At 32.3% G+C, this 25911-nt stretch overlaps 1 protein-coding gene across 1 annotated transcript in view; it reads right to left on the reverse strand.

Moving 5' to 3' along the window:
• The window catches only part of ASCC3 (activating signal cointegrator 1 complex subunit 3), a 325470-nt gene that overhangs the window by 122160 nt on the left and 177399 nt on the right, over positions 1-25911 (reverse strand). Inside the window, exons 15-24 of the mRNA XM_081251559.1 lie at positions 22236-22427; positions 21704-21928; positions 14869-14988; positions 12200-12364; positions 10419-10505; positions 9382-9558; positions 5993-6218; positions 4263-4417; positions 1689-1784; positions 516-684 (exon numbers count right to left, since the gene is read on the reverse strand). Coding sequence (XP_081107685.1) covers positions 516-684; positions 1689-1784; positions 4263-4417; positions 5993-6218; positions 9382-9558; positions 10419-10505; positions 12200-12364; positions 14869-14988; positions 21704-21928; positions 22236-22427 — 1612 coding nt within the window. The remainder of the gene's footprint in view (positions 1-515; positions 685-1688; positions 1785-4262; positions 4418-5992; positions 6219-9381; positions 9559-10418; positions 10506-12199; positions 12365-14868; positions 14989-21703; positions 21929-22235; positions 22428-25911) is intronic.

Raw genomic sequence — 25911 nt, forward strand, 5'->3', positions numbered from 1 at the left:
CTGTAGTAATACCGTAACCTGACTCCTTAGTATTAGCACTTTTTGGTGTAGAAGCACACTATATGGAGGAAAAAACCCTACAGTTCACTTTAATTAAATTAACATACTAAAAGTAAGTTTAACAGTAATAAATGCAAGGAAAAAAGGATATCTCAAAAGTTTCACAGAGAGCACAGATAAAATGACAACACTTGCAATGAAAAAGGAAGGAGATGTGGAGAAATTATAATGTAAAAATAGAGATCAAGGCATAGTAATACAGAAACAGTGAGTCTCATGCTTGTTAAATTATAAAAATTGAACTAGTCTTAATGTTTTTGGATCTCAAATAAGAAAAAAATTAAGGCCTGCCATTTGATCTGATTTTGAAAAGTCCCTTTTCAAGCTGTATTGAGAAATAAGTTGGATTTTTATTCAGATTCAGGCAACTTTAAAGCATAGACACTTTTCAACATGAGCTAAAACAAAAATTTTGGAAAAATCAGTGATTCAAGTTATACTATTCCATATGTTACCTGTATGGGGAGGATGTCTCTCTGGTAGAATCAGATGTTGAAAGTTAATAATACATACAGCCTCAGCTCCTAACCATCGATCAGACACTGCTCGGATGTAATATTGAGAAGGCAAAGGCTCAAAAATAGGGATTGTAAACACCAGCAGTTGAGCTTCTTTACTAATGACCTAATGTGAAATAAAGTCTAAAATGAATATGGCTATTCTAGTAGCATAAAGGCTTTATTAGTCTCTTGTAAAAACAATCGTATCTATAGAAGTATGTACTAAAGACAAAAAAAATATCTTGGATTTCTAAATAGCTGAGATATTCAGATACTTCAGAAACTTGTAGGTGGTTCCCTTCTGAGGATACGTGATATTACAGAAGGAAAAACACTCAGTTTATATTATTGTGTATTGAGTGTATTATTATACACTCAGTTTATATTATTTACATATGCATATCATCATGTATTAACAGGTTATCAATTTGACTCATTATCAGAATTTTCCAAAATTCATTCATTCAAGTACTTTACTTCATTAATTTTTACCAAATTATTTACTTAATAGTTTTCTTTAAATTCTTTGACTACCATAAGTGGAATAACAGAACATTTGACATAAATAGAAGATAATCATGAACACAAATGCAATGAAAATAAAATATTGCTATATAATTCTATGGGTGTCCACTCAAGCTTAAAGCTAGCTTGCTTTCTCTTTGATAAAAAGAGAAATTAGGAATGAAGCATCACAGTTAAAGACAGCTTTCATCAAACTGAGTCTTTCTCTTGAAATTTATAGAGAATTTAAAAAACTATCTTTTATACAATGTGATTCAATATTCTCTAGTACTGTGCTTATATAACACCTAAAGTTATTATTTTTTACTTATTTTATTTTTAAAAATATTATTTATCCCACCCACCCCTCTGGAAGACATGCCTTAAACCATTAGAAAGATTATAATTAAATTTCTCAAATGAAAATCACTTTGAATATATGAATACTATAACATTTGATTACTATTTTCTTTAAAACCAAACAGAAACATAAAAAATAATACATAAAGCTTTAATGGCACTATGAAATTATAGAGAAATATGTAAAAATAGAAATTATTTAGTTTACATTTTCTTCCTAATGACAGCAACATAATAAGGATAGAGCCATATATACATATTTACCTGTTTTTTTAGAACTAGGAAATACTCTGAATGATAAATATGATCATTTGTAGGATCTTCTACCCAAATCCACCAGGGTTCTACTGTCCCATGGACCTAGAAGAAAAATAGTATCCTAATACTATATACTGTAACTCAAGTAAGGGATACTGTTGTTTGTATTCCCAGCACCCATTCCTCTCTCTCTTTTTAACAGATTTATTGATATGTAACTTAGATAACAAAGTTTACTCATTTAAAGTATACAGTTCAATAGTTTTAATACATTTACAAAGTTTTGTGACCATCTTCAACCTAATTTTAGGACATTTTTATCATCCCCCAAAGAAACCTTGTACCCTACCTATCTTCCCCCCATCCTCCCAACCTCCAGCCCTGGACAACCACAATCTACTTTCTTTCTCTATAGATATGCCTATTTGGAACACTTCATATAAATGGAATCATATATATGAAATGATTTTGCGACTGGCTTCCTTCACTTACCATAATGTTTTCGTGCATGTCATAGCATGCATCAGTCCTTCATTCCTTCTTATTAACAAATAATATTCCATTGCATAGATATACTGTATTTAGTATACTCATTGCTCTTTCTTTTTTTATTCCTAACAAAGCCTAGTCTTGTTTAGTACTCACACTTCTCTCATGTAATTCAGAAGGTAACCCCACCTCCCAGGATAATTTTGGTTAGCATACACTAATCAGCTTAGGGTATCCCCCTTACAACAGGTTGTGGTGAGGGGTAGGCATGTGCCCAATACAGGCCCAGTTAGGCTCAAGAAAAGGTGTTCTGGCCTATGCTCTGGGCTGCTGCAGGTGGGGTATTTTTCCCTCTCTCTGTTAAATGTGAACAAGGAAGCATGAAAACATTTGGGAAGTAGCCAACAATATCAGCAGAGCAAAAAGATGGAAAGATCCTGGGTCCGGAAGAGTATCATTAAACAGAAGACTCAATCATCTTCTACCTGTGGACCTATCATATTATGTAAGATGATATATCTTCTTCTGCGTAAGTCAGTTTGAGACAAGTCATAATTGCTATTCTTGCAGCCAACAGAATTCTGATAGAAGCAACTATGAACAATTAAGTACTCCATTCTAACGATGAATTAAACCAAATTGTGGGAGATTTATTATGGATCCTTTTTATTTTATTTTATTTTTGGCTGCACTGGGTGGCTTGTGGGATCTTAGTTCCCCGACCAGGGGTTAAACCTGGGCACCCAAACAGTGGAAGTGCAGAGCCCTAACCACTGGACCGCCAGGGAATTCCTATTATGGATCTTGATACAAGAAAACAGGGTGAAAAAACATAAAACTTTTATGCATTTGAAAATATAAAAACTTGAAATGAGTTTATGGCTACTTGTAATGGTATACTTTATGTAAAATTCTATATTTATAAAAATATTAAATAAAATTTTATATCATCTTGTCCTCACAGAAATTCTATGAGAAAGATAATTATTATTATTATACATGTTTACAGATGAGGAAACTGAAGGAATGAGTGGTTAGGACACTTTAAGGACACTTTAAGACCAATGGTAGATTTGGGTTAGGACTATGGTTGCGTAACATCACAGAATAAAATGCATTCACTTTAAAGATGTACTAATGTCAGGTAATGCAGAAGATATTTACTTACACTTAACTAGAACCTCACAATTACCATGTAAAGTAAGCATTGCTATACTACATTCACTGATTTACTTGTCTTCCCCCACTGGCTTCTTGAATGAAAGGACTGACACGTACTTGCCTGTATGTACAATCTCTTTTCTATTGTACTCTTTGCTCAGTAACTGGTGCAAAGACAGACCTTAAGAATTACTGACTGAATAAGAAGAGGATCCAGAGTATATAGTAACAGCTAAGGTCTGGAAGAAAGAACAGAAGTAGGGGTAAAAACAGAAACAGAAAAGTGATGGGAGCCAAAGAAGGACATTTTCAAGGACAATGTATAGGACTGAATGTTCAGAGAAGTAAAGAAAATAACTAAGGAAAAGCCATTTATTATGGCAATCAGTCAGTCTTTGGTGATCACTGAACAAGTAGTCTCAGCAGGAAACAGGTGACCAGGAGGAAAATGCAGATTACTCTTTCTACAAGTCTAATGGTAAAGAAGAGAATGATAGTTTGAGAAACCTCAGGATTTTAAAAGGGCCCTTTTAGCATGAAGAATCTTGAATTTTGAGTAGGTTAAAATGACAGAGTAAGAAGAGCCGGAAAAAATGAAGATCACACAGAGAAAAATGAAAGAAGATAGAATTAAGCAAAGTCCCTATGGAGCTGAATCCACTAAACCATTATACAATGTGAAATTTTAGGTTTCCTAAAATGTTCTGAAGGGGTCTCACTGGTTGACATATTATTAATATATTATACCACATGCTTATCTTGAGGATGAGAGTAAATAATACTATTGATACAATGTTTTAAATGATTCTTCGATATATATTCTTTTAAAGGTTTTTCTATATGCCTTGAGGACAGACGTAAGGAGGTGAAGTTGAACCTGCAGTACAGACATTTTTCCTTAATGTAGATTTAGGTGTTTTCCATTTCTACCTGATCATTCCAAGTGAAATCAGGACAGACGCTGAGCGTCACTCGGAGGACAGTCCGTGTGATGGGCTGAATGGACGCTTCCATTGTAACAGAAGGAATCTGATGAACACATTGTTTGACCTTGAGCCCAATATTCACATGATGCAGAATGTGACCTGCAGGGAAAATGTCACTTAGAAGAAATGTGTCCAGACAGAAAAAAAGCAATATAATCTGACTTGTAAATGGGATTTCAGAGAAGGTGCTTTTATTGCTTGTTTTATGATTTGCTATGTAGAATAGCTGACATTCTTGACCTGGCATGTTTGAATATTTTGTAATAGTTAACTTGAATTAGCAATTCATAGCTCTGTAAACCAGTATCAAGGTTTTTTCAGCTATTAATAGGGTTCTTAAAATTACTGAGACTTGATAGTGTTTAAACTACTATAAACAGTTCCACTTTTCTCCTAGCCAGTTTAAGACTCATTATAGAAATATTCAGTATTTTGTGAAAACAGTCATTAATTTATTCAAGGCCTATTGCAGAACTCTATAACCATGATGGAAAATGCTTTACTAATCAAACATAACTAACCTATCCATACCGTTTCCAGAAAACAAAGATAAACATATAAAATATGGCCAGTCCAGCACAAAATTAACCACTTATACATATTTTTGTAAATGATCAGATTCTGAAATACAGATACAAATGAAGGCACCAGGGTGGGGGTGAGGGTCACAAACAGATGTGACAAACTTTAAACATTTTCCTACTTCAGGCCAAGCGACTAAGCGGATATAGATTCTATCTTATAGTATCAATATTTCTTGTATGTCTTGGTGCTTCATAATATAATTTTTTAAAGCATATTTACAAGTAAATCAAAATGTTTTATGTTCACCAAAGTTTGAAAATCTAAAGTGATTTTCCTTATTTTAATAAAATATTTAAGTTACCCAAGGTGAGTAATCTCAACTTCCTAGTTTGTATTCTCAATTTCTCTCTATTTTTATTGATACCTCCCCTTTTCCATTCCATCTGAGAAGTATTCTTCTTATTATACAAGGGAAATAACTATCTCAGCCTCTCTACACATCTACGGACCTTTTGCCAGGTCCCCCTATTTCTCCTCAGCCTGACTCCCTTCATGTGTAATGTATATTCTATTCAGAATCTGAAATATTACCTAATCAATGTTTGTCCAACAGAATGTTAAGGTACATGGCAATGTATATAGTGGTAATTTTTCAATATTATGTGAAAAACATAGAAGACCAAATGCTATTTACACACCAATACCAACTGTGTTTAAAGATCTATACATGTGTAATGATGAAGCTCATTTAGAAACTGAAGAAATGTAGGGTTTAATGCTGACATACTTTTTTGCTGTAATACTGCTGATATACATAACAAAAGACTACGAAATTAAATGAACAAAAGAAATAAATTGAGAATAAGCCTCACTGACTAATTCTCATCATTTGTAGCTAAGATTCTATCTGTAAAATACTCAAGGGTGTGACAATCTAAACTCCATTTTAACTGCTAATTCTATTGAGTAACTTAATAAAATTTAGAGAGACTTTTCCCTGAGTTTAGATCAATGTAAAAGAAATTTGATAAAAATGGTAAAAGTTTATCTTTAGTAATGTGGAAATTCACAATACTTTTTTTTTTACGTCAAGTGAAATATTTTAACTGCATGAAACAGTACATTGAAACACTTTTGCTTCCTTCTTACCTATTTCATCTTTCCTCATGTCTTTCAGCTTATCCACAGTAAGATTTTTTTCTTCTAATCTTGTTAGAACATGTGGTGGTAAGACTGAAAATTGTCTCAAAGGGCTAGCCCAACCCCAGAGCCTCTTGTCGATGACTTTACTTAGATTCAGGAGCCTATAGGTCATGGTAGGCCAGCGTTTCCTCAGAGCAATTTCAAAAAGAGCACGGACAATTCTAGCTGCGTTCTGAAGAATGAAAAGGGGGTTTGGTGGTTAGGTCCAATGTAATTTTAAATTTGTCAATAAATTTATTATTCAGACTCAGTTTCAAAAGTATGTCTAGCTGCATCCTTTAATTGTGGGCAACATCTATGCTCATATAACCCTAATTATCTTTATTACTTCTACACAAGAATAATCATATCCTTTATATGTGGATGTTATCCTGTTTAACTCTCCAAGAGTAGCTTTATTTCCCAGTCCTTAGGAAGCTCCACCTCACACCCCCTAAACAGGAATGAAGTAGGAAGAGACAAAAAAAAATACAGAGTATTTGGGAGGGTGCTGAGGCCATTTGAGAATCTAAGAGACAGCCAAGGATGCCCTTGGGTATATAGTGGAATGATTAAATTTATAAAGCTATTTAGAGAAATAAGGAAGACTTTGGGATCCAGTCAGAGAGAACAATTAGTGAGAGAAGAGCAACAAAGAAATACTGATGAGTGAAACTAACCCATATTAATGGCTCCTGTATAAACCAAGCAGTATGCTTACCCCTTTCCATATATTATCTCATTTAATTTTTATGACAACTGCATTTGACTGGTCTTGGTACTATGATTTTATACATGAAGATACTAAAGTTTGGTGAGGTTAATAATTTGACCAGGAGAGTTGGTGTCAGAGTATCTATTGAAAGCCAGATCTAAACAATGCCAAACTTAACTCCAAAATTCTAAATTCAGTGATCTGAAGATAACTTCATTAGTAGACATACAGAAAGTTACAATGATTGAAGCCTTTTTTCACATCTCTGTAGTTTGTTTTTCTTCCTTCCCTCTATCATTAACTTTGCAGACTGTTTTATGGAAGATTAAAATCATGAGTCTAGAGAAACCTTACAATATCTAATGATATCTGTATTTGAAAATGAAGAATGTTAAATCTGATCAAAATCATAAAAAGAGATGAAAAAGAGTAAGATTTTAAATAGCAAACAGATGATCTGGCTTGAAATTATGAGGTGAAAAATGATCATAAGAATTAAGGACTTTGGTTTTATATTTTATATAAAAAGTGTTATTCATCTTTTGATAAATTCGACTACTTTGTTTCAGTATTAGAAATTTAAGAACAAATGGTATTTAGAAGTATGAGGATAGCTGTAACACCCATTAAAAATTGACAGGATATCTCTTATTAGGCCCAGAAAATGATAAGTAAAATGAATATTTTGATTTTATAGCTATCAAATAGGTCTTCCTACAGCATGCTCAGTTGTTCTTCTAAAAAAATTGCCAGGCTAATTTTCTCAACTGTTTGAAAGTATGTTTTTATATTTCAGAACCTATAGTTGTTCCCTAAAAGCTAAAAGAAATGGAAAGAGAAATCCCATGTGAGCAGATACCAACAGGACATTTTAATCTGAAATGATATAAATTGCATGGGAATAATGATCAAAATCTCTAAATGCAGAAGATAAATATAGGCCCCTTTATAAGATCATAGAATATCTGAGCTAAGGATTTATCTTAAGGGCTGAGGGAATAAAGTTTCAGAAATATACAAGGAAGTACCATTTAACAGAGCTGAGAGAGTGCTTGTGGAACTACTGATGGCTTAAACTAAAAAAAAAACACACACAAAAACAAAACAAAACCAACCCACCCCCAACAAAAATCAACAGTAATTTATCTAACATATTCAAGAATGATAAACCCATAATATTTTTTTTTAAAGGGATTCTTAGAGATATATCTCAGTCTTTTGAGACTGACTTTCTGGGTACCAATCATGAAGAAACCGTAAGTTTTATATTGTAAAGCAATTCGTAAATCAGTCTCTGATATCTTCATAATCTTGAATCAAGCAGAAATGTGGCCAGATTGTTCATCCAGAACCCAGTAAAGCTTTACCTTTTAGTTAAATCATTAACTATTGCAATATAAAATCATTAGATAAAATAAAATGACAATATTATATTATTTTTCAGAAAAACAGATAAAACAAAAGACTTTAAAAACTGGTTCCTTATAGAGCCTTTAGGTTTTTGAGAATATATGTATTTTTCTATGGCACAAACATATGTATTCCAAAATTAAAATAAAAAAATATGTTTTTACCACATCCACATTTACTTTATATAATATATGAAATCATCACCTGGTTTCTTGGTTACTTTGATTAAATTACTGCATTCATTCAAACTGTTTACCAATATATCTTGGTTTATGTTTGTAAATATTTCATGTTTACAGTTATTTCAAAGCACTCTGGGATATTCATAGCTGTTAATAATAATTCATTTAACACAAACATACTCTTTCTATATTAAGTCTTTGAGCAAAATTACAAACACAAAATACATAGTGGGTGGAATATTTTCTATATTTAAAATAAGATCAACCTTTTATTTCTCCTTAACCTAGAGGAGGCATTACTCAATAAAAATAATTTTAAAAGTATTCTTGATAAATAAAAAATATCTTTAAAAAAAGTACGCCTAGAAGGGAAACCTTTCATTTGAAAGGTAAATACTGAAAATAAAATCTACTTTATATCATATGAGAGGTTGAATATTAAAAACAAATATTACAACATTTTATACTACGGCAATTTTAAAAACTTAAACATTTAATGAGCTGTAATTTACAGATTAATTTTCCTTCAGTACTCAATTTGTAAGTATCGACAGTAGGAAAGAAAGATCACTTTTTTAATAAAAGATATATCATACTTAATATATGGTATGGGGTATATTTATTAAGCCTTGTTTAATGGTTAAAAACAATTGTTTATATTTCTAACATCTGGGGAATGCTACAAAGGTTCCACAATCTTTTCTTTTCACTTGAAATATTCTTGTACTATTGCCCTTCCTAAGTAAAAGAAGTGAATTTTATCATTTAAAACAGAAAAAAAATCAGATACTGATATTTTTAAACTCTAAAATGTAAATAATAGCAACATCAAAAAAAGCCAAACAAACCACCAAATCCCACCTCTGTTCCTGATCTAATAGCATAGATGACATAAAAGATGTACAAATTAAACAGAACCAGTTCTAAGATAAAATGGTAATTTGACAGCATGTCACAATGCAATACATTCATAGTATATCACGAATTAATTCCTTGAATCTCTAAAAGTAACCAAGGAAGAGAAAACAGGAAGGGAGTAATATACTTACCTGTGCAACGTATGCAGAATCTGATATAAGGGAGAAACTGTCCATCTCCCCTCGGCTGATATAAGTTTGTAGTAGGATGTTTATTTTCCCATAACTGTTCTCTACACCTCCAGGAGCTGAGAGTTCACAAAAGTTGTTTAATAAGGCATCTAACTCCTCTATTTCCTCTTCTCTGACCTGGAAGAATCAATGTTTTTATAGGATTATTTGGGCTGATTTATTTAAATTTTTTATATTGAAATTAAACCACATTGCATGTTTTCTAAAAGTTTCCATCTGTGATAACTCAAGTTTCCTTTTGTATACTAAAATAATAGCAATTTTTTCATAGGTAGCTAATAAAATACAATGAAAATCTATCTTGATGCTGGTAAGACTATATTTTATTATTCATCACCAATATTAAAATTGCCATTGACATATACAAATTTGATATGTCACAAAAATTAAGTCTTCTGACCTCACCATCCTTCAACTGATGAGATTTCATTTTTTATTTGACCAGAGTAAAACCTCTGCCCAAAAGGATTAGGGCAAACTTGAATTATCTTCAAACGCATCCATTACAGTCATATATTTTTATATGGTATAAGGCATTCATAGCTTAAAGCTGTGAAGTACTATGATTCAAAGTATTAAAGTTTTCACTGTTAATAAGATTAAATTATAATATGGGTACAGAAGTATTCATATCTAAGTTTGAATCATGGATGTCTTTTATATTTTCTTCAGCGAACCTTATATTGCAAATAAACCAAAATCTACATACTATATTCTCTGATAGTTTCATTACTGCAAAACCTATTTAAATTATGTTTGATTTGCAGTAGAGAGCAAAGAATGAGGTCAGGTATGACATACTATCAAAATCTAGGATAGTGGACATTGTTGACAAATGGAAGAACATTGCTGGTACTCAAAATGTGAAGTGTCATACAGCTTATATTGTATCAGGAATAACAATTAATTATGAAATTTATAAATGAATCAACACATATGTGTTATATGTATTTGATTTAAGCTTCAAGTAATCTTACCTTGATTTGATCAAATTCTTCAGCTTTGGAGACTATAGCAAAAATATCACTTTCTGTTTTGTGAGCATCAAAGAGTTCATTGAAGGTCTACCAAAGTAAGTGTTATATTTGGTTAAAATAGAAGGTCCAGTAAAATATTTTAAATTAAAAATGTGACTATAAATCACACATTCTAAGAGAACATCTGAGCCCTAGAATATGCAGTTATAATATCTGTAGCATACTGTTCTAAAATCATCATTTTAAACATCATCAAATTTATCAAAGACTAAAAAACATTCCCCAAACAAAATTAGCTAGAGAAGACCTTTAGAAGCAAAAAGATCTGTAAAATCAGTTAATGAAACTTACAACAGATATCTAAAACAATATTCAGCATAACATTCTTGTCTTGGCTCATTTTCAGCAAGGGCATATGTAAATCTGCACCATTCATCAACTTAAAGCTGATCATATATCACATAAAATTCAGAGAGGAATAACTAAAAATATGTAACTTAAGATTCCGGCAAATATATCACAACATTGCTAGTTAGGGCATACAGAAATTCAGGAAACTGGAAAGAAAAAAAATCAAAACAAAAACAAAACTGAAGAAAGGCTACAGTCCCTGAAAGAGAGCTGCAAACAGGCTTAAGATGTAGTTTGGCAGCAACACACTACCAAGTGGACAAATGAGAAAGGTAACTTGATGGACAAAATGAGTGGACATGAGTAGGTGATGGCAGCAACAGAGGGCAAGGGAAAATGTTTTGGGTTGAGGAACTACCAGATCACGGTTGTGAGTAATATATGTTAAAAGACTTTGAAGAAACCTAAAGTGCTATACAAACACAAGATTTATGTGCGGCAAGATGAGGAAAAGCTATTAAGCTTGTGAAAATGTTTTCTGAAACATGTTATCTGCATAATAAGCACATGTTAAATAAGTATAAAACTTAGATTTCATATAGGCCTTGGTGTTCATATTTCTGAAGAAATTTCACCTTAGTGATTTCTATTACTTTTTCATTTAAAAAACAATTTTAAGAACAAAAATAAAAATGAACATTAAAAAAAAACCAAACTTTCTCTCTATAAAAAGAGTAAAGAGTAAAAATTCACCTTAATCCAAGTCCCTTCAAATTTAAGTCCTCTCCTCACAGGTAATCACTATTAAGTTTTCCCATGTATTAACATGTGAAGGTATATATGTAGGTATAGAAATACACACGAAGACAAGTATATATTCTTTAAAATGTAGATATTATAGTGGCACCCTACCTTACATAAGATTACATTAAAAGGAAACAGGCAAGGATACGATTGTGTAGTAAAAATTACCTTTGAAAAATCTCTTCAATTATCCAAATAGTACAGCTCAGTGCCCTGATATTTTCATTAGTTTTTATAATTCTTTTTAGTCAGTGTTTCTCAATAACTTGCAATTAATTTTTCAACTTTTAATTCATGGATATCATTAAGCCATCAGCCCCCACTTTAAATCATTCAGGTACTCATTCCAGAGGTCTCACCAATGTGCTCAATGGTTTTAGGCTTGGGTGTGTCTACTGCTTGGGATATACTCATTGAACAGGATGGCAAGAGGGTCCTGAATATTTATAGTTCTATTTTTTTTCTTATCTTTACTGAGTTTATGTTGTTGAATTCATAAAAGTCAAATGCATTTTGTTCTATTAGTAGCTTTTGTTATTTTGCATGAATACTATATTTTGAAGTCTAGAAAGTATTTGCATCTAAAGACAAACATATTATTCTGTTTGTTCCACTCAGTATACTACCTCAATAGTGCTGTATTTAATATAGTAGTGGCTGGCAGTTCTACCCAAATCAGTTGAGGAAAAATATCCAGTTCGTTCCTCAAAACGAATCATCCGAGCTTTGTCTAGTTTCCGTCCAACTTCAATGACCAACTGTTCTCGATGCTTTGCTAATGTTGGGTCAATCTATAGGAAAGAAAAACACTTGAATAATTCTTCAGAGAGTCATCATTTGCAGAGTCATCATTTCCTGTTATGGAAATTAAAATTTTCTGTTGATGCTTTAGTTAGTATAAATTTTTTATTATAATTTTAAAAGAATGCACTTTTTTTAAAAGATAGGACATAATTAGAAAATACTTTATTCCATTAAATAAAGAAAGCTTTAAAATTAACTAAAATTATTAATCTGTATATTATCTTCAGATAGTAATATTTTAGAATCTAAAATTCCTGTATAGTCTTATAATCTTTAAGATTAATAAGGATTAGGAATTAGATACATGAAAAAAAATCACTGCTTTCTCCCTCCCACACTAAAATAAATAAGAATTTAAAAATATCAAACCACAGTCCTATTTAGAGAAATGATAGTGAGAATGCTCTCCTCTGTTCAAATAAAGGTATACAAAAATAAATTAAAAGTCATCCTTTCAAAAGCATGGTTTTAGTGTTCTAGCAGTTTTTATAACTGTTGATGGGAAAACCCATTCTGCCTATAATGGTAGTAGAAGCAAAGAGTAAAATCAATTTGACAATGAATTTCTGAATAGTTTAGAAATTATTACAGTATTTTTCTAAGCAGAAAGGACATTTAACACAAGATATTAACAAACATTCCTGTTACTATGATGTGTGTGTGTATATAAATATATGTATATATTTATAGCTATAAAATGAAGTATGACCTTTAAAGGGGGGAAGGGGGAAGTATAAATACTTTAGAAATCAATTAATGAGTTAATACTCCTACCACTTGTTCTAACTTAGATTTTTATGGCAGCTTATTCATGCATCAAATATAGCTAAAATAAATGAGCAAATCATAATGAGGCAAAGGAAAATCAACTGTAGGGAAGTAAGATGGAACCCAGTCAAATTAGCAAATACAAAAAGGCTTAAATATTTTCTGTAGGTAACATACTGTATATTTCAGGCTCATCTTATGAAACCGTTTTATTAATCACATATTATTAAACCATTAAAAAGAATTAAACTACATGATCTGTGTTAATTCACATGAGTTTTGTGGCTACACATTCTTATTGAGTAATAAAATAAAAACACTTAGGTCAAAAAAATAAAAAGGTAAGATTCTCTGAACTGTGAAGGTTGTAAAACTTTGTATCTCAGAAAGGAAAAACACCCACTTTTTATACTAGAAAATTATAAAAAAATGACTTCCGATATTAACCTGGTACTTAAACAAAAATCAACTGATGTGTTTATCTTGTCCCAAGATTTGAGATGCCTTAGCCCATGAAAAAATACATGTTGTGTTTGGTCTTCCTTTACCCCTTCAGAATATTTTCATAGTGCCATTGACTCTTTTCACAAAACCCACATTTGTAATAAGAATAGCTAGTGCCTTATTCTTTAAAATTTATAAAGGTACAGGTTACAATACACCTACATTTTATAACTGAGAGCGATCTGGTTGTAAAAGATATCCATTTGAAGATTAGCACAGATTTTAACTGAGAAGAAGAATAAAGGTAGTTGAATTCCCCCATCTACAGTAAACCTAAGTATAAAAACCAAATGATTTCAGATGAACAGCTTCATAACTAGTTGCTGCTGCTATTTTTCTTCTTTTTTTCCCCTCCTAAATCTTAAGTTTCAATTTTCCCATGGTCAAAGTTACTGTATATGAAAAGGAAAGATAAAAAAAAGGCAACTGCTTTGATACAAAATGGTACACACACACACACACACAAAATTATCATTATTAGTAAATAGAGGAAAACTATAATTCCAAGTTAAATTCAACTTCTTTGCTAATTTTGATTTAACACTAATGAATATCGATATGATGGTGGTAAAATCGTATTTTCATTAGACAACAACTGGATTTTATCTGTAATTAGGGAGCATTTACAGGGTATAAAGCAGAGTTCTAAAGAAAAGACAAGATCTCACAGAATCTGTAAGCTATGTGGACCACACAGCTGTGAAGTTTATAGGAAGAGCTGTGACCACATGCATCTGATTCTCAGTCTATGTGCACAGCAGAACTGATCCAGCCTCCAAACTGTTAAGATAGTAACTCATTAATGCTATCTTTTAATTTAGAAACAAAGGCTTAGAAGGACTTGATAAGAAGAATATACTGTATATAATATAAGCCTATCATTAAAAGTGGTTTTTAAGTTTCCTCATGTCTGGTTTATTCTAAAAACTAAATTTAAAAAATATAGTTAAAAAAACATAGCAAAATACTAATATCAAATGGAAACTTATCTGAGCAGTAAATTGATAATAACAATTTATAAAGAAAGTGAAATGATTACCAGGGACAAATTTAATTTTCCTTAGTATTTTCTAAAAAAGATTAAAGCTCTTTGTTTTTCTTCCAGGTACCTAAATCTTTTCAGATGAGCAGAAGTAGCAAATATTTATCCTCATATCATGAAAGGATTACAGAACTAAAAAGGAGGTCTGACTTTTTTTTTAGTAAATGAGTTTTCTACCTGATAAGCCTTGTGACTGATGCCATACACTAATGGATTTGCTCTCATCCGTACATAAAGATAAGTGTAACTTATCCACTTCACTGCTTCCTCCACATTAGTAACTGTTCCCAGAGCAATCTGCCAATCAAAAACATAACAAAAGTTAAACTAATGCATTAAAGTTGAATATAAACATTACATCAAAGACCATTTTGTTGAAAGTTAAGTTTTTAAAATATATATTTTAAAATATATCATTATGCTGTATTTAAAAGAAGGTAAGCACAATTATTGGACATGATGTTTCTCCAATTAATTAAAAATCAGTCCTGCCTCACTTAATTGAGAACAGTACATTGGAAATGCTATCTTCCCAAACTTTACTTATTATTATGGCATTTGATTAGCTTTCCCATTTGAATTTTATTCCATATAGTATTATAAACATTTTGGTATTCATTAATTTTTCTTCTTCTTTTTGTTTCTTTTAAATTTTGGTTTCATTTTATGTGACAACATTACTGACAGTTTTAAATGTGACTGCACCACAATCAAAACAACATAATATTGCTGATTCTATCCCTCTTTGTTGTGATTTTGTATACTGTCATTACCAAAATCACAAAGAGCAAAACATTAGTAGTTTTTTCCTCTAAAGATACCCATTTGCAGCATAGCTAGTATAAATATATAATATAAATACAATGGTAAATGCAGTAATTTTTGCATAAAACAAAATCATATTTTATTGGGATTTATACATATTAATAATACATACACTTTAAAAAGATCATACAAGAACAGGGAGTGGTTTTAATTTTTTATTGGTAAACTTAAAACAACCTATGGAAAAAACAGATATTTATACTTTTGAATTATAATAAACACTGGGTAATTCTTTAGATTATATTCTGAAAGAAAATATAATTTTTAACATAGCATTTTAATGTAGCTTTATAACATGTTAATTTAATGAAACCAAAGGTTAATTATTTTAAAACACAACAATAACATATAAAATCTGTGTAATAAAGGGAAATGTTAGAAAATGACCTTAAGCCAGAATTGCAGTGAAAAGTTTTCTTAAAAATACATTTCTTTAGCCACTGGATCTATATGCAGTCATTGTGCTTTTATACTTAAGAGTGTTCATTTTAATTAACAAATTTATCCAAGTTGTGAAACTTCACAGTTGAATAATTTTTTCTGAATCTGTAACTGAAAAAAATTTTTTTAACCTCTTAATACTTTAATCAAAGGAGAAGTGATGATCCCTATCTAAATAACCAAATTTTAGGAGAAAAGAAGGAAAAATAAATCCTCTTATTTAAGTACTAAATAGTAAAGAAAATATAAACCTTAATGTTTGCTTCATTCTCAAATTATAATTTAAATTCTGTATATCTAATTTTGTAAAATAGGTATGCAAATGCTTAGATATCTTTAGTTAGTTGAAGATGACATATAGCAATATTACACCATACTATTTGTCCTTTAAAAAAAATGACCAAAAGTAAATAAATGGTAAGGCAGATTCTATTTACTTTAAAAATCACACTGTCTTGAAATATGTCAGACAGAGAAAGACAAATAGTGTATGATCTCCCTTATACAAATAATCTAAAAACATCAAACTCAAAGAAACAAAGAACAGAAAGGAGGTAGCCAGGAGTTGAGGGGTAGGGGACATAAGGAGACGTTGGTTAAAGGGTACAAACTTTTAGGCGTAAGATGAGTAAGTTCTGAGGATCTAATGTACAGCATGGTGACTGCAGTTAATCATACTGTACTGTGTACTTGAAAGCTGATATAAGAGTAGAGCTTTAATGCTCTCATCATAACAACAAAACAAAATGGTTATTATGTGAGGTGAAGGATGTGTTTACTAACTTTATTGTGGTAAACATTTCACAAATACATATGTGTGTCAAATTATTGCATTGTACAACTTAAATTTACAATGTCATATGGCAATTATATCTTCATAAAGCTGGAAAAAATAAATTTACATTAATGTATTTACAAATGACTAAACCACCCACAATATAAGTAAATACATTAATGTATTTACAAATGACTAAACCACCCACAATATAAGTAAACATACACTTCCTAAAATGTGAACTGTAAGAGTTTCCACAAAATAAAGAGTAACAAGAACTAAAATTTAGCTAAGGAGTTAGTTCTACAACACTTCCTAAATATTAACAAGTAACGCAGTTAAACATTTTCTAGTCTGCTTAGGCAAAGGAAACTAGTTTGATGATATGGCTTAAAATGCGACAGCGTCCTCCATTTGTGATTCTATTATTTGACAGCCAAATTGTGTTAATCCCCTTATGACTTACAGATATTTTAAAACAACACCACACAACTCCTAAGAGTAGAAAATTTTATAAAGGATAAAATAAGCTTGCTATTATTATACTTTCAAAATCAGACTCAGTAAATTAACAATAATAAATAATTACCTATTGCCAGGTAGTGAGAAGAATAAAGGAAAAGATGAAATAGGTACCAAAAACTGGATCAAGTAATGCAAGTCTCCCAAATGTTCACCAAAAAGGAAAAGACTACTCAGAAAAATGGATGTAAATTTATAATGGTACATTATGTTGTGAGATTAATCTTTGAATGCCACCTAGTGACAAAAACAAAAATTTACTTACAAATATTTGTGGTCTAGTGGCTACTTAGTACAGAAGCCTTTTATAAAACAAGTATTTTTCACAGTATCTCTCTGAAATTTACTCACTCATCTCAATAATCATATAGGAAGTCAGTAACAAGACTGCACTATGTAAAGTATAAAGTACAATGGATATGGCAATAAATAGAGCATGGTTCCTGGTCTCAAGAAGTCTGTAGTCTTATAGGTGAGATACATGTGACAAATTAAGATGACATCTATGAAACCATTATTCACAGTGCTTAGGACATAATACGTATTCAAAAATGCTTTGAAAGAAAAACACCTAACATGTGAAACTTATAAAAGTGCCATTAGTATATAGTGTAATACAGCTTTATGCTCTAAGTAAAAGAGGGGGGGGAAAACTACCCCAAATCTGGTAATTTAGAAGTAAGGCTCAAAGTATCACTTTGTATCTAATTTACCTATTAAAACTTTAGTCATTAAGGTTATCTTAATTGTTTATTTGCATGTGTTTTTCAAAAAGTTAGTTGAAATCATATAAAACTAAACAAGCAAATATAATAATCATATGTATATAAATACATATGTATACACAAACCCCTTTAGTAACTGTATGAAAACACCACTTATGCCACCATTCATTTACTTATTCCACTAAAATTTGAGTGCGGGTAGTAAGTATGATTGGGGCTGAGGTTAAAGGGACTATAAGATAATGTAACTACAATTCTGTACTGAATAACAACTTGGCACAGGTGTTTGTTAAATTTTCACAACAATCTAGTGATATTATTCCTATTTTATACATGAGAAGATTGGCACTTTATAGGTGACGTGAGTAGAGTAAGGGACTGTCTAGAGCAGAAGACCTGTGCTGGAAAGTAACCAGAGCCAGAACTGGGAAGGTGTCAGACTGTTGAGGCCTTAAATCCAAGGACAAAGTGTTTGTACTATGCCCTGCGGAGATGGGAGGAACTCTGAACAAAGAATGTACGTAAGATTATAGAAAGATTAATACATTTTAAAGTATGGACCATAGGGGACTGGCACAGAATAGATAAGAAATTAATGTCACCTATGAGAGAACAGTTTCACAGGTGAAACCGTGAAACAATACCCAGTAATGTCTGCTGAATAAATTTTAATAAGCCTCAAACATGCTTCAGTGTTTCTCTCAGTGAAAAATTAAAAGGCTTTATACAGGGCTGGGACTTGTGAGCTTTGGCATTAATTAGCATTCAGGAGTCAGCCCCATTAGGCATCAATCAGCAAAGATGTCTCATAAAATGTCTGCATTAAAATGATAGCTTAATATGATACTTTCTCCAGTTCTTCTAAACTAGTGTTATCCAAGATATTAGGATGGGCAACATTCCTAGTCTAACGTGTCCTTGATGTTGATCACTGCTGCTGTACAGTCTTGCAAAGATTTTCGGAGTCTAAAGACTTAAAAATCCATTACCTTAAGAGCACAGCACACATTCATTTCATAAACTAATTTCACACTTGGCTTCCACAGATTACCAAATTTAATTTCACACTCAACTATAATTTAAGGGAGTTTGTTTCCTTAAGAAGAAAATTTACTTTAAATGGGAGCTAGTCTAGTAGACAAAATATGATAAAGAAATTTTGGCAATGGCTATACTTCACCATATTACCTAAAAATTTCAAGGTATATGTTTCATTTTTTGAACGCCATTTATGGCATTAAATGGAATTATCATTACAGTTAGTTGACATCTCTGAAAATGACAAACCCTAATAAGTATTTTATGAATATGAGGTGAATCTATGGGCTACAATTGATTTTTTATTTCTCAGGGCTTGACCAAATAGTTTCATTTATTTTATTATAGTCCCTAAGAAAAAGAATTTCTTGAAGACCAGAGAAGTATTTTACCCACCTGTGTCTTCTGCATAAAAACATCACCATTTTGTGTTTAATTTACCACTTACAAAAAGCTATCAAGGAAAATAATTCTAAGTTTACAAAGATGTAGTCTTTCTTGATATGCTTTTCTAGAAAAATTATATAAAACAGCCTTGCTTTTTATTGTAAATCAGAGAAATTATTACTACAATTGGAAAATATTTACTCCTGGCCTTAGAAGAAGGCAAATGGTAGGTTGATTAATATAGAGAAATGTATTCACCTTTAAGTTACTATATTTTATATATCAGAAATCTAGGCTATAATAAGACTAAGTTTGTAGTTAAAAAGACCTGCGTTTGAATACTAGCTCCAAAAGTTAGTAGTTGAATGACCTTTGGTCAGTTACCTATCTCTCTGAGGACAATAATATCTCCTTAGTAGCAGTACTGAGAGAATATACAAAAAGCACCCAGAAGGTTTGCACGTTCTCAGTCCACTGAAGGATTACTATTACTATCTTTGTACATTACTATTACTATCTTTGTACATTAGACTATTCCATCATAGATGCTGGTGACCCATGACCAAGACCTAAGTATTTAAACCATGCCATCATAGTAGGTAATGAGGATTGAAACTGAGATATATTTCCTTTGGAGATATTCCTAATATCATAATTCATTTCCTAATCGTTTTCACTTTCTTGTAATTATGCTACTAGAAACCAGCATCTTTCATGATTTTTTTCTAACTTCCAACTAGATCTTCTAAACCTTACCTAACCTTCTGAACCCAGATTTACCACCTTCATGAACAAAGCCTTTCCTGATAAGCTGGGGCCAAAAGTATTTTCTCCTTCTACTGAATCCTTCTTTAGAACTTATTACTCACCAACATTATTGCACTGTGTTTTTGTGTCTTTTTCTCCCCTTTTGGACTATACACTCCTTAACAGAGGAAAGTGCATACTGAGTGTGTTTTTCATCCTCTAAAAAGACTTCTAAATAACATGAATAGAATATAAGTGAAATTTCTGTAATATTTCAGTTCAAATATTTCACTTATTCATTTATTTAATAGTTATAACCCACCTACTTTCAAAACTTGTTTGAGTCAATTTTAATGGTAAGAAGGGATATAGGAAAGAAGTAGGAAAGTGTTGGATGACAGAGCAACAATTAAAAATGCGGTGAAAACAGCAAAACCTCATTTGATTGTTTGACACACAGACTCTTAAGAATGTTCACCCTCTTTACCAGTTAAGATGTTATCTAGGCTTCCAGGGTCTGCTATTTAAATCTTAACACAATAATGGTGACTATACAAGTCACCTGTGAAACTGCTCTCATAGGTGACATTAATTTCTTATCTACAGAGTCTTATTAGTGAAAGTGTTATGTTTGTACCTCTGAGAAAAGGAAATAATTTTCTTTTTTAGCAGTGTATGAAAATGTCAAGGTTTATCTTGACTGCGGCTTTTTAATGTAAATGTTTGAGCCTAACTGAATTCCTAACATGTGATGTCAGTCAGAATTCTGATAGGGTCCAGTAAAATTTGGCCTTAAAGCATACGTCTCCTGAAAATCAAAGGTATAACAAAAATATTATTTTACACAATGGTAGAAAGGTGGTCAACATAAGTTACTGTGATAATTTTATTTTAAGATCTTAAAGTATAGGGACTAAACTCATATGTGCTTGCTCTTCTCCAGAGTATTTACTGGAAGGTTTTACATGTAAAGCTAACCTATAACTATTTGTGAATGGTTGTTATGGTTGAAAATTCTAGAATTAAAACAATAAAAGTAATCCTGAGTAAAAAAAAAAAAAAAAAAAAAACCACAAACACACATCACACACGAAATAAACTATAATACTGTAGCTCAATTTAAGCAATCATATTTTCTATAGCAAAGTTAATCAAATGATCTAAGACAGAAGAGCATTATTAACCTTATAAAAACTTTATAAAATACTTCATAATAAACTTTATTAAAGTGCAATACAAATATAGTTGTTGTTACTGCTATTTCTGTTTCCCTAGTTTGTATAGCTTTGGTTAGATTTCTGTCCTATAAAAAAACCTCATGATTTAAAAGTATAGTCTTTAAGCAATGAGCTCTTATCAGTTATCATTTGCATTCTATATTGCTCTGAACTAATCAATAATATTGCCATTCCACCTCTTGTGTCTTATGACTGCATATGAAATAAAATCTATTATTAAATACCATGAAATAGCAATCAACTCAAACTTTATTTTTCTTGGTCCTTCTTGAACCTGATGATTCTATTCCAACCTTTAACTCATTAGATCTTACCTCTGCATTTAGGTTATCTGCAAGGCTTTCCAGAAACTGACTCTCAATTGGGTTTTGTTGAGTGAGCAAAGAGAGGTAATGGCTGAGTTTATCATGGGTTGTTATGATGATTCCTTCCCCAAATTTGTCAAATTGTGGTCTTCCAGCTCGACCAAATATCTGCATGACATCTAAAATTCCAAGGTCAACAAAGGAGCCTCTTTTTGCAGCATATATTTGTGTTCCCTAGATGAGGAAAAGTTAATAAAAATTTACATAAACACACACAAACATAATCCTGATGAGCTGAATACTGAAATTAGGCAAATATGGCAAGATCTCAAAAGTGTACTTTAACTAATCCTTTCATCATCTGTGATAGCATTAAATTTTCACAATATAAACTAGATTCTTTTGGAGAATATAGTTCTGACCTTATATAAATAACATTCAAAGTCACTGAAGCAGCCAAATCAATATTTTCAAATAAATCAATCCACAGGTTTGTTTTAAGATACCACAAATCCATGCGCAAAGGAAGGTAAGCTCTCACCTTAATAATAACAGCATGAGCAGGAAGATTGACACCCCAGGCTAATGTAGCTGTACAGACTAGGACTTTGATATGCCCATTAAAAAACAAGCTTTCAACCAAATTTCTGTCCTGCCGAAGTATTCCTGCATGATGAATACTAAAACCATCTGGAAATAATTCTCGTACTTGTTTATTTCTTGACTTTTGCACCTAGAGTAGGTATCAACAAAACATAAAAGTGTTATTTAGCATTTAAAAGCCATTGTTATTTATCATCTCTTGAATGAGTTTATCAAAGAGAGCACAGAATTATTTTTAAGTATCTTAAGGTCTTACTAAGTCTTAGTATATAATGCTTTACACAAAATCATTAAAAATTGTATTTCCTCTATCTTAAAAAACAGGTAACCCTGAACATGGCACAAAATCCAAAAGGAAAGAAGGCAAAAGCAAGTGTCTCTTTCACTCAGGTGTCCTCTTCTTGCAATCAATCAGTATTACCTACTTCCTATCCTTTAAAAAAACTCTATTAAAAATAAGCATAAATCTCAGTGGCTTCCAACTCATTCAGAGTAAAGGCCAGAGTCCTTAGGATGCAAGACCTACAGAAATCATTCCCATTTCTGAACCTCACTTACTTACTCAGGCCAGACACAAGAGCTGGCTTTTTCTCTTAAGTGCCCCCCAACCTTTTTTTTTGTTTGTTTTGACAAATCCACACCCGCCTCAGGGTCTTTACACTTTCTGTTCCAGACCCACTGTCTTGGAAGCCTTTCCCCCTTACTGAGATGCCCCTGGTTCCGCGGGACATGCGCTCCTTCTCATAGTAAGAGCCAATAAACCCAACTGTGCTTCCCCGACACCTGTGTTCCTGCTGATCTCTGACAGGAGGGCACCGGCCACCTGTCTTAGCTCCTCAACTTTACATCTGCCCTGAATATACTAACTTCGCTTCTGAGGTCTGTTCTTTGGCCTGGTCTGACCTCAGATGTGGGATATGGTCCACTTATCTGCAATCTGTATAAGTGCCACAGCAGATCTTACAAAATTCACTGACGACTCACTGTACAACGGGGAAATTTTTTTCTGCAAAATTAAAGACTACGGATTAACAAAAGTGTTCATATAGTCAAAGCTTCTGTTTGGGCATCACATCCTGTGCTTATTTGCCACTGCTCTGGAAATTTCACTGTCAACATCTTGATAGCTTCTTTTGAAACAGCGTTTTCCATAGTTTTCACGTAAGGAGCACTACACTGGCAGGGAATGGGGTTCTAGTACAGTCACACTGATTATCTCTAAGGTTACTTAAAATTTTTAACTTCTAAATTAATAATAATTAACTATGAAAATGGTCTAAGAAAACTGCGCTCCATGAAATCTGCTACAGACATAAAATGGAAGGGAAAACATTAACAAACCGCACCATCTAGTGGCCAGCCAAGTAAATAACAACTTAGAATTTTGAGCCTTGTTGAGTCCCAAGCAAAATACACATATACACAAAAAAGTTATCTTCATTAAGTTTCAAGGGAAGGGTATTATTTCATTTTTGTGCCCTGTGGTCAGCCTCTTAGAAATAATTGTATAAATACACTTTATTATTAACTACATTTGGATCGTATTGCCTTAACTTCCATCTTTTCAGACGTGTGTTACTGTCAGTCTCACAAATACGGGCTCCACGTTATGGAGTATTTGCATATATTTGCATATAACAGAACTCCCTCGTGGGGTCAAGGTAGAAGAAGGAAAAACACTTCACCTACTTCATTTCTTCGCTAATATTCATGAGTGAACATTCAGAGCTAACAGAGGAAACTAAAAAATACTGCTTGGAGACAGTCAGAAAAAAATCATACTGCTGGATGGCTCTTTGTTTTGGGTGAATCTGCTGTCCGTGGACCCCTGCGCTGGAATATCCTGATGTGCTTGTTATAAATGAAGATTCTCAGTCAACATCCAGTTGAGGTAAGACTTGGCTTGTGACACCAGTGACACAGTAAGAAGATGAACGCAGGAAATATGTAACTGCGGTGAAAAATATTCTTATAAGGTAGCAGGTAGATCATGGGGTGCTGACACATCACCTCCAACTCTGACCAGGTGGGTTCAACCAGCTTGTTCTCTGTAAGCAACCAAGAAGTGCCAGGAGTCACTTCGCCTTTGTCTCTATTCCTGCTCACATTCTGTGCATTGCTTTTTTATTGATTCATTAGAGACATGAAGTGACAACAATCTTAAAATAAGACTGGGTTGTTCATTCTCAACTGTCTTTTTTTTTTTTTTTTTTTAATTTATTTATTTATTTATGGCTGTGTTGGGTCTTCGTTTCTGGGCGAGGGCTTTCTCTAGTTGCGGCAAGCGGGGGCCACTCTTCATCGCAGCGCGCGGGCCTCTCACTATCGTGGGCTCTCTTGTTGCGGAGCACAGGCTCCAGACGCGCAGGCTCAGTTAATTGTGGCTCATGGGCCCAGTTGCTCCCCGGCATGTGGGATCTTCCCAGACCAGGGCTGGAACCCATGTCCCCTGCATTGGCAGGCTCTCAACTGTCTTTGAATCTGAATCTGCCATTTGTGATCTAGCCTAGTTCACAGGACAAATAAACAAGAAATCCTGGGGAGGAGGCCCAGGGATGAGTATGTTTTAAAATCTTATTTAAAAAATTATCATACAGTAAAATTCTCTTTCCACTTTGGTGTACAGTCCTACGAATTTTGGCATATGTTCAAATTGTGTAACCACCATAATAATCAGGATACAAAACTGTTCCTTTACCCCCCTTAAATTCTCTTGTTATTCCTTTATAGTTAAACCCTCCCCACTTACAACTCCTGGCACCCCCTGATCTGTTCCCCATCCCTAATTTATAGGATAGAGTAAAGTTGTGCTCTCAGAAAACATCATACTTGAAATACTTATATAACTAAATAAGAATATAATAAATAAGTAAATCAAGCATCTAATTCATAAATCTATAAAAAAATATAACAAAGCCAAGGAAAAAAGGAGAAATGCCCTAATAAAGTTAAAATAGAATCTGATTTTTAAGATGTGAAATTGATAAGTAAACATAAAAACTCTAATTTAAAAAAAAAAAAATAGACAATGTCTATTACTGGACAGCAGGAGTTGGCAAATTATGTGCCCACTGCCTGTTTTGTAAATAAAGTTTTATTGAAACACAGCCATATCAGTTTGTTTACATATTGTCTATGGCTGATTTTGAGCTACAATAGGGGAGTTGAGGAGTGTGACAGACACCATATGTTTGCAGGCTTAAAATACTTAATGTCTAGGCTTTAAGTAAAAGGAGATACATAGTGGAAAACAAACACAACAGCACAAGCACAAAGACACAAAATTAGTAATGTGAAAAAGAAGTGTTCAGAAATATATCACAATTTTAAAGAATCAGAAGAGTATTCTGAAAAATTCAATATATTCCATTATTAAAAATGTTTGGAACAGATGATTTTCTAGGAAAATGTTACTAACATTTGTATTAAAAGTGATAGAAAATTATAATAAAAGCAATGGAAGAAAATGTAAAGGCTAACATCTAGGCTTTCATACTTTTTAAAGACAAATTAATTCTAGTGTTACTAAGAGGCCCTAGAGCACAGAAATAGAAGTCTAAAAATTAATCTTACAGAGGCAGTGTAATAGCACTGATATTAAAACCTGATAAAGC

The sequence above is a fragment of the Mesoplodon bidens genome (assembly GCF_964165515.1).
Source record: "Mesoplodon bidens genome assembly, chromosome: 12".
NCBI classification, from domain to species: Eukaryota; Metazoa; Chordata; class Mammalia; order Artiodactyla; family Ziphiidae; genus Mesoplodon; species Mesoplodon bidens.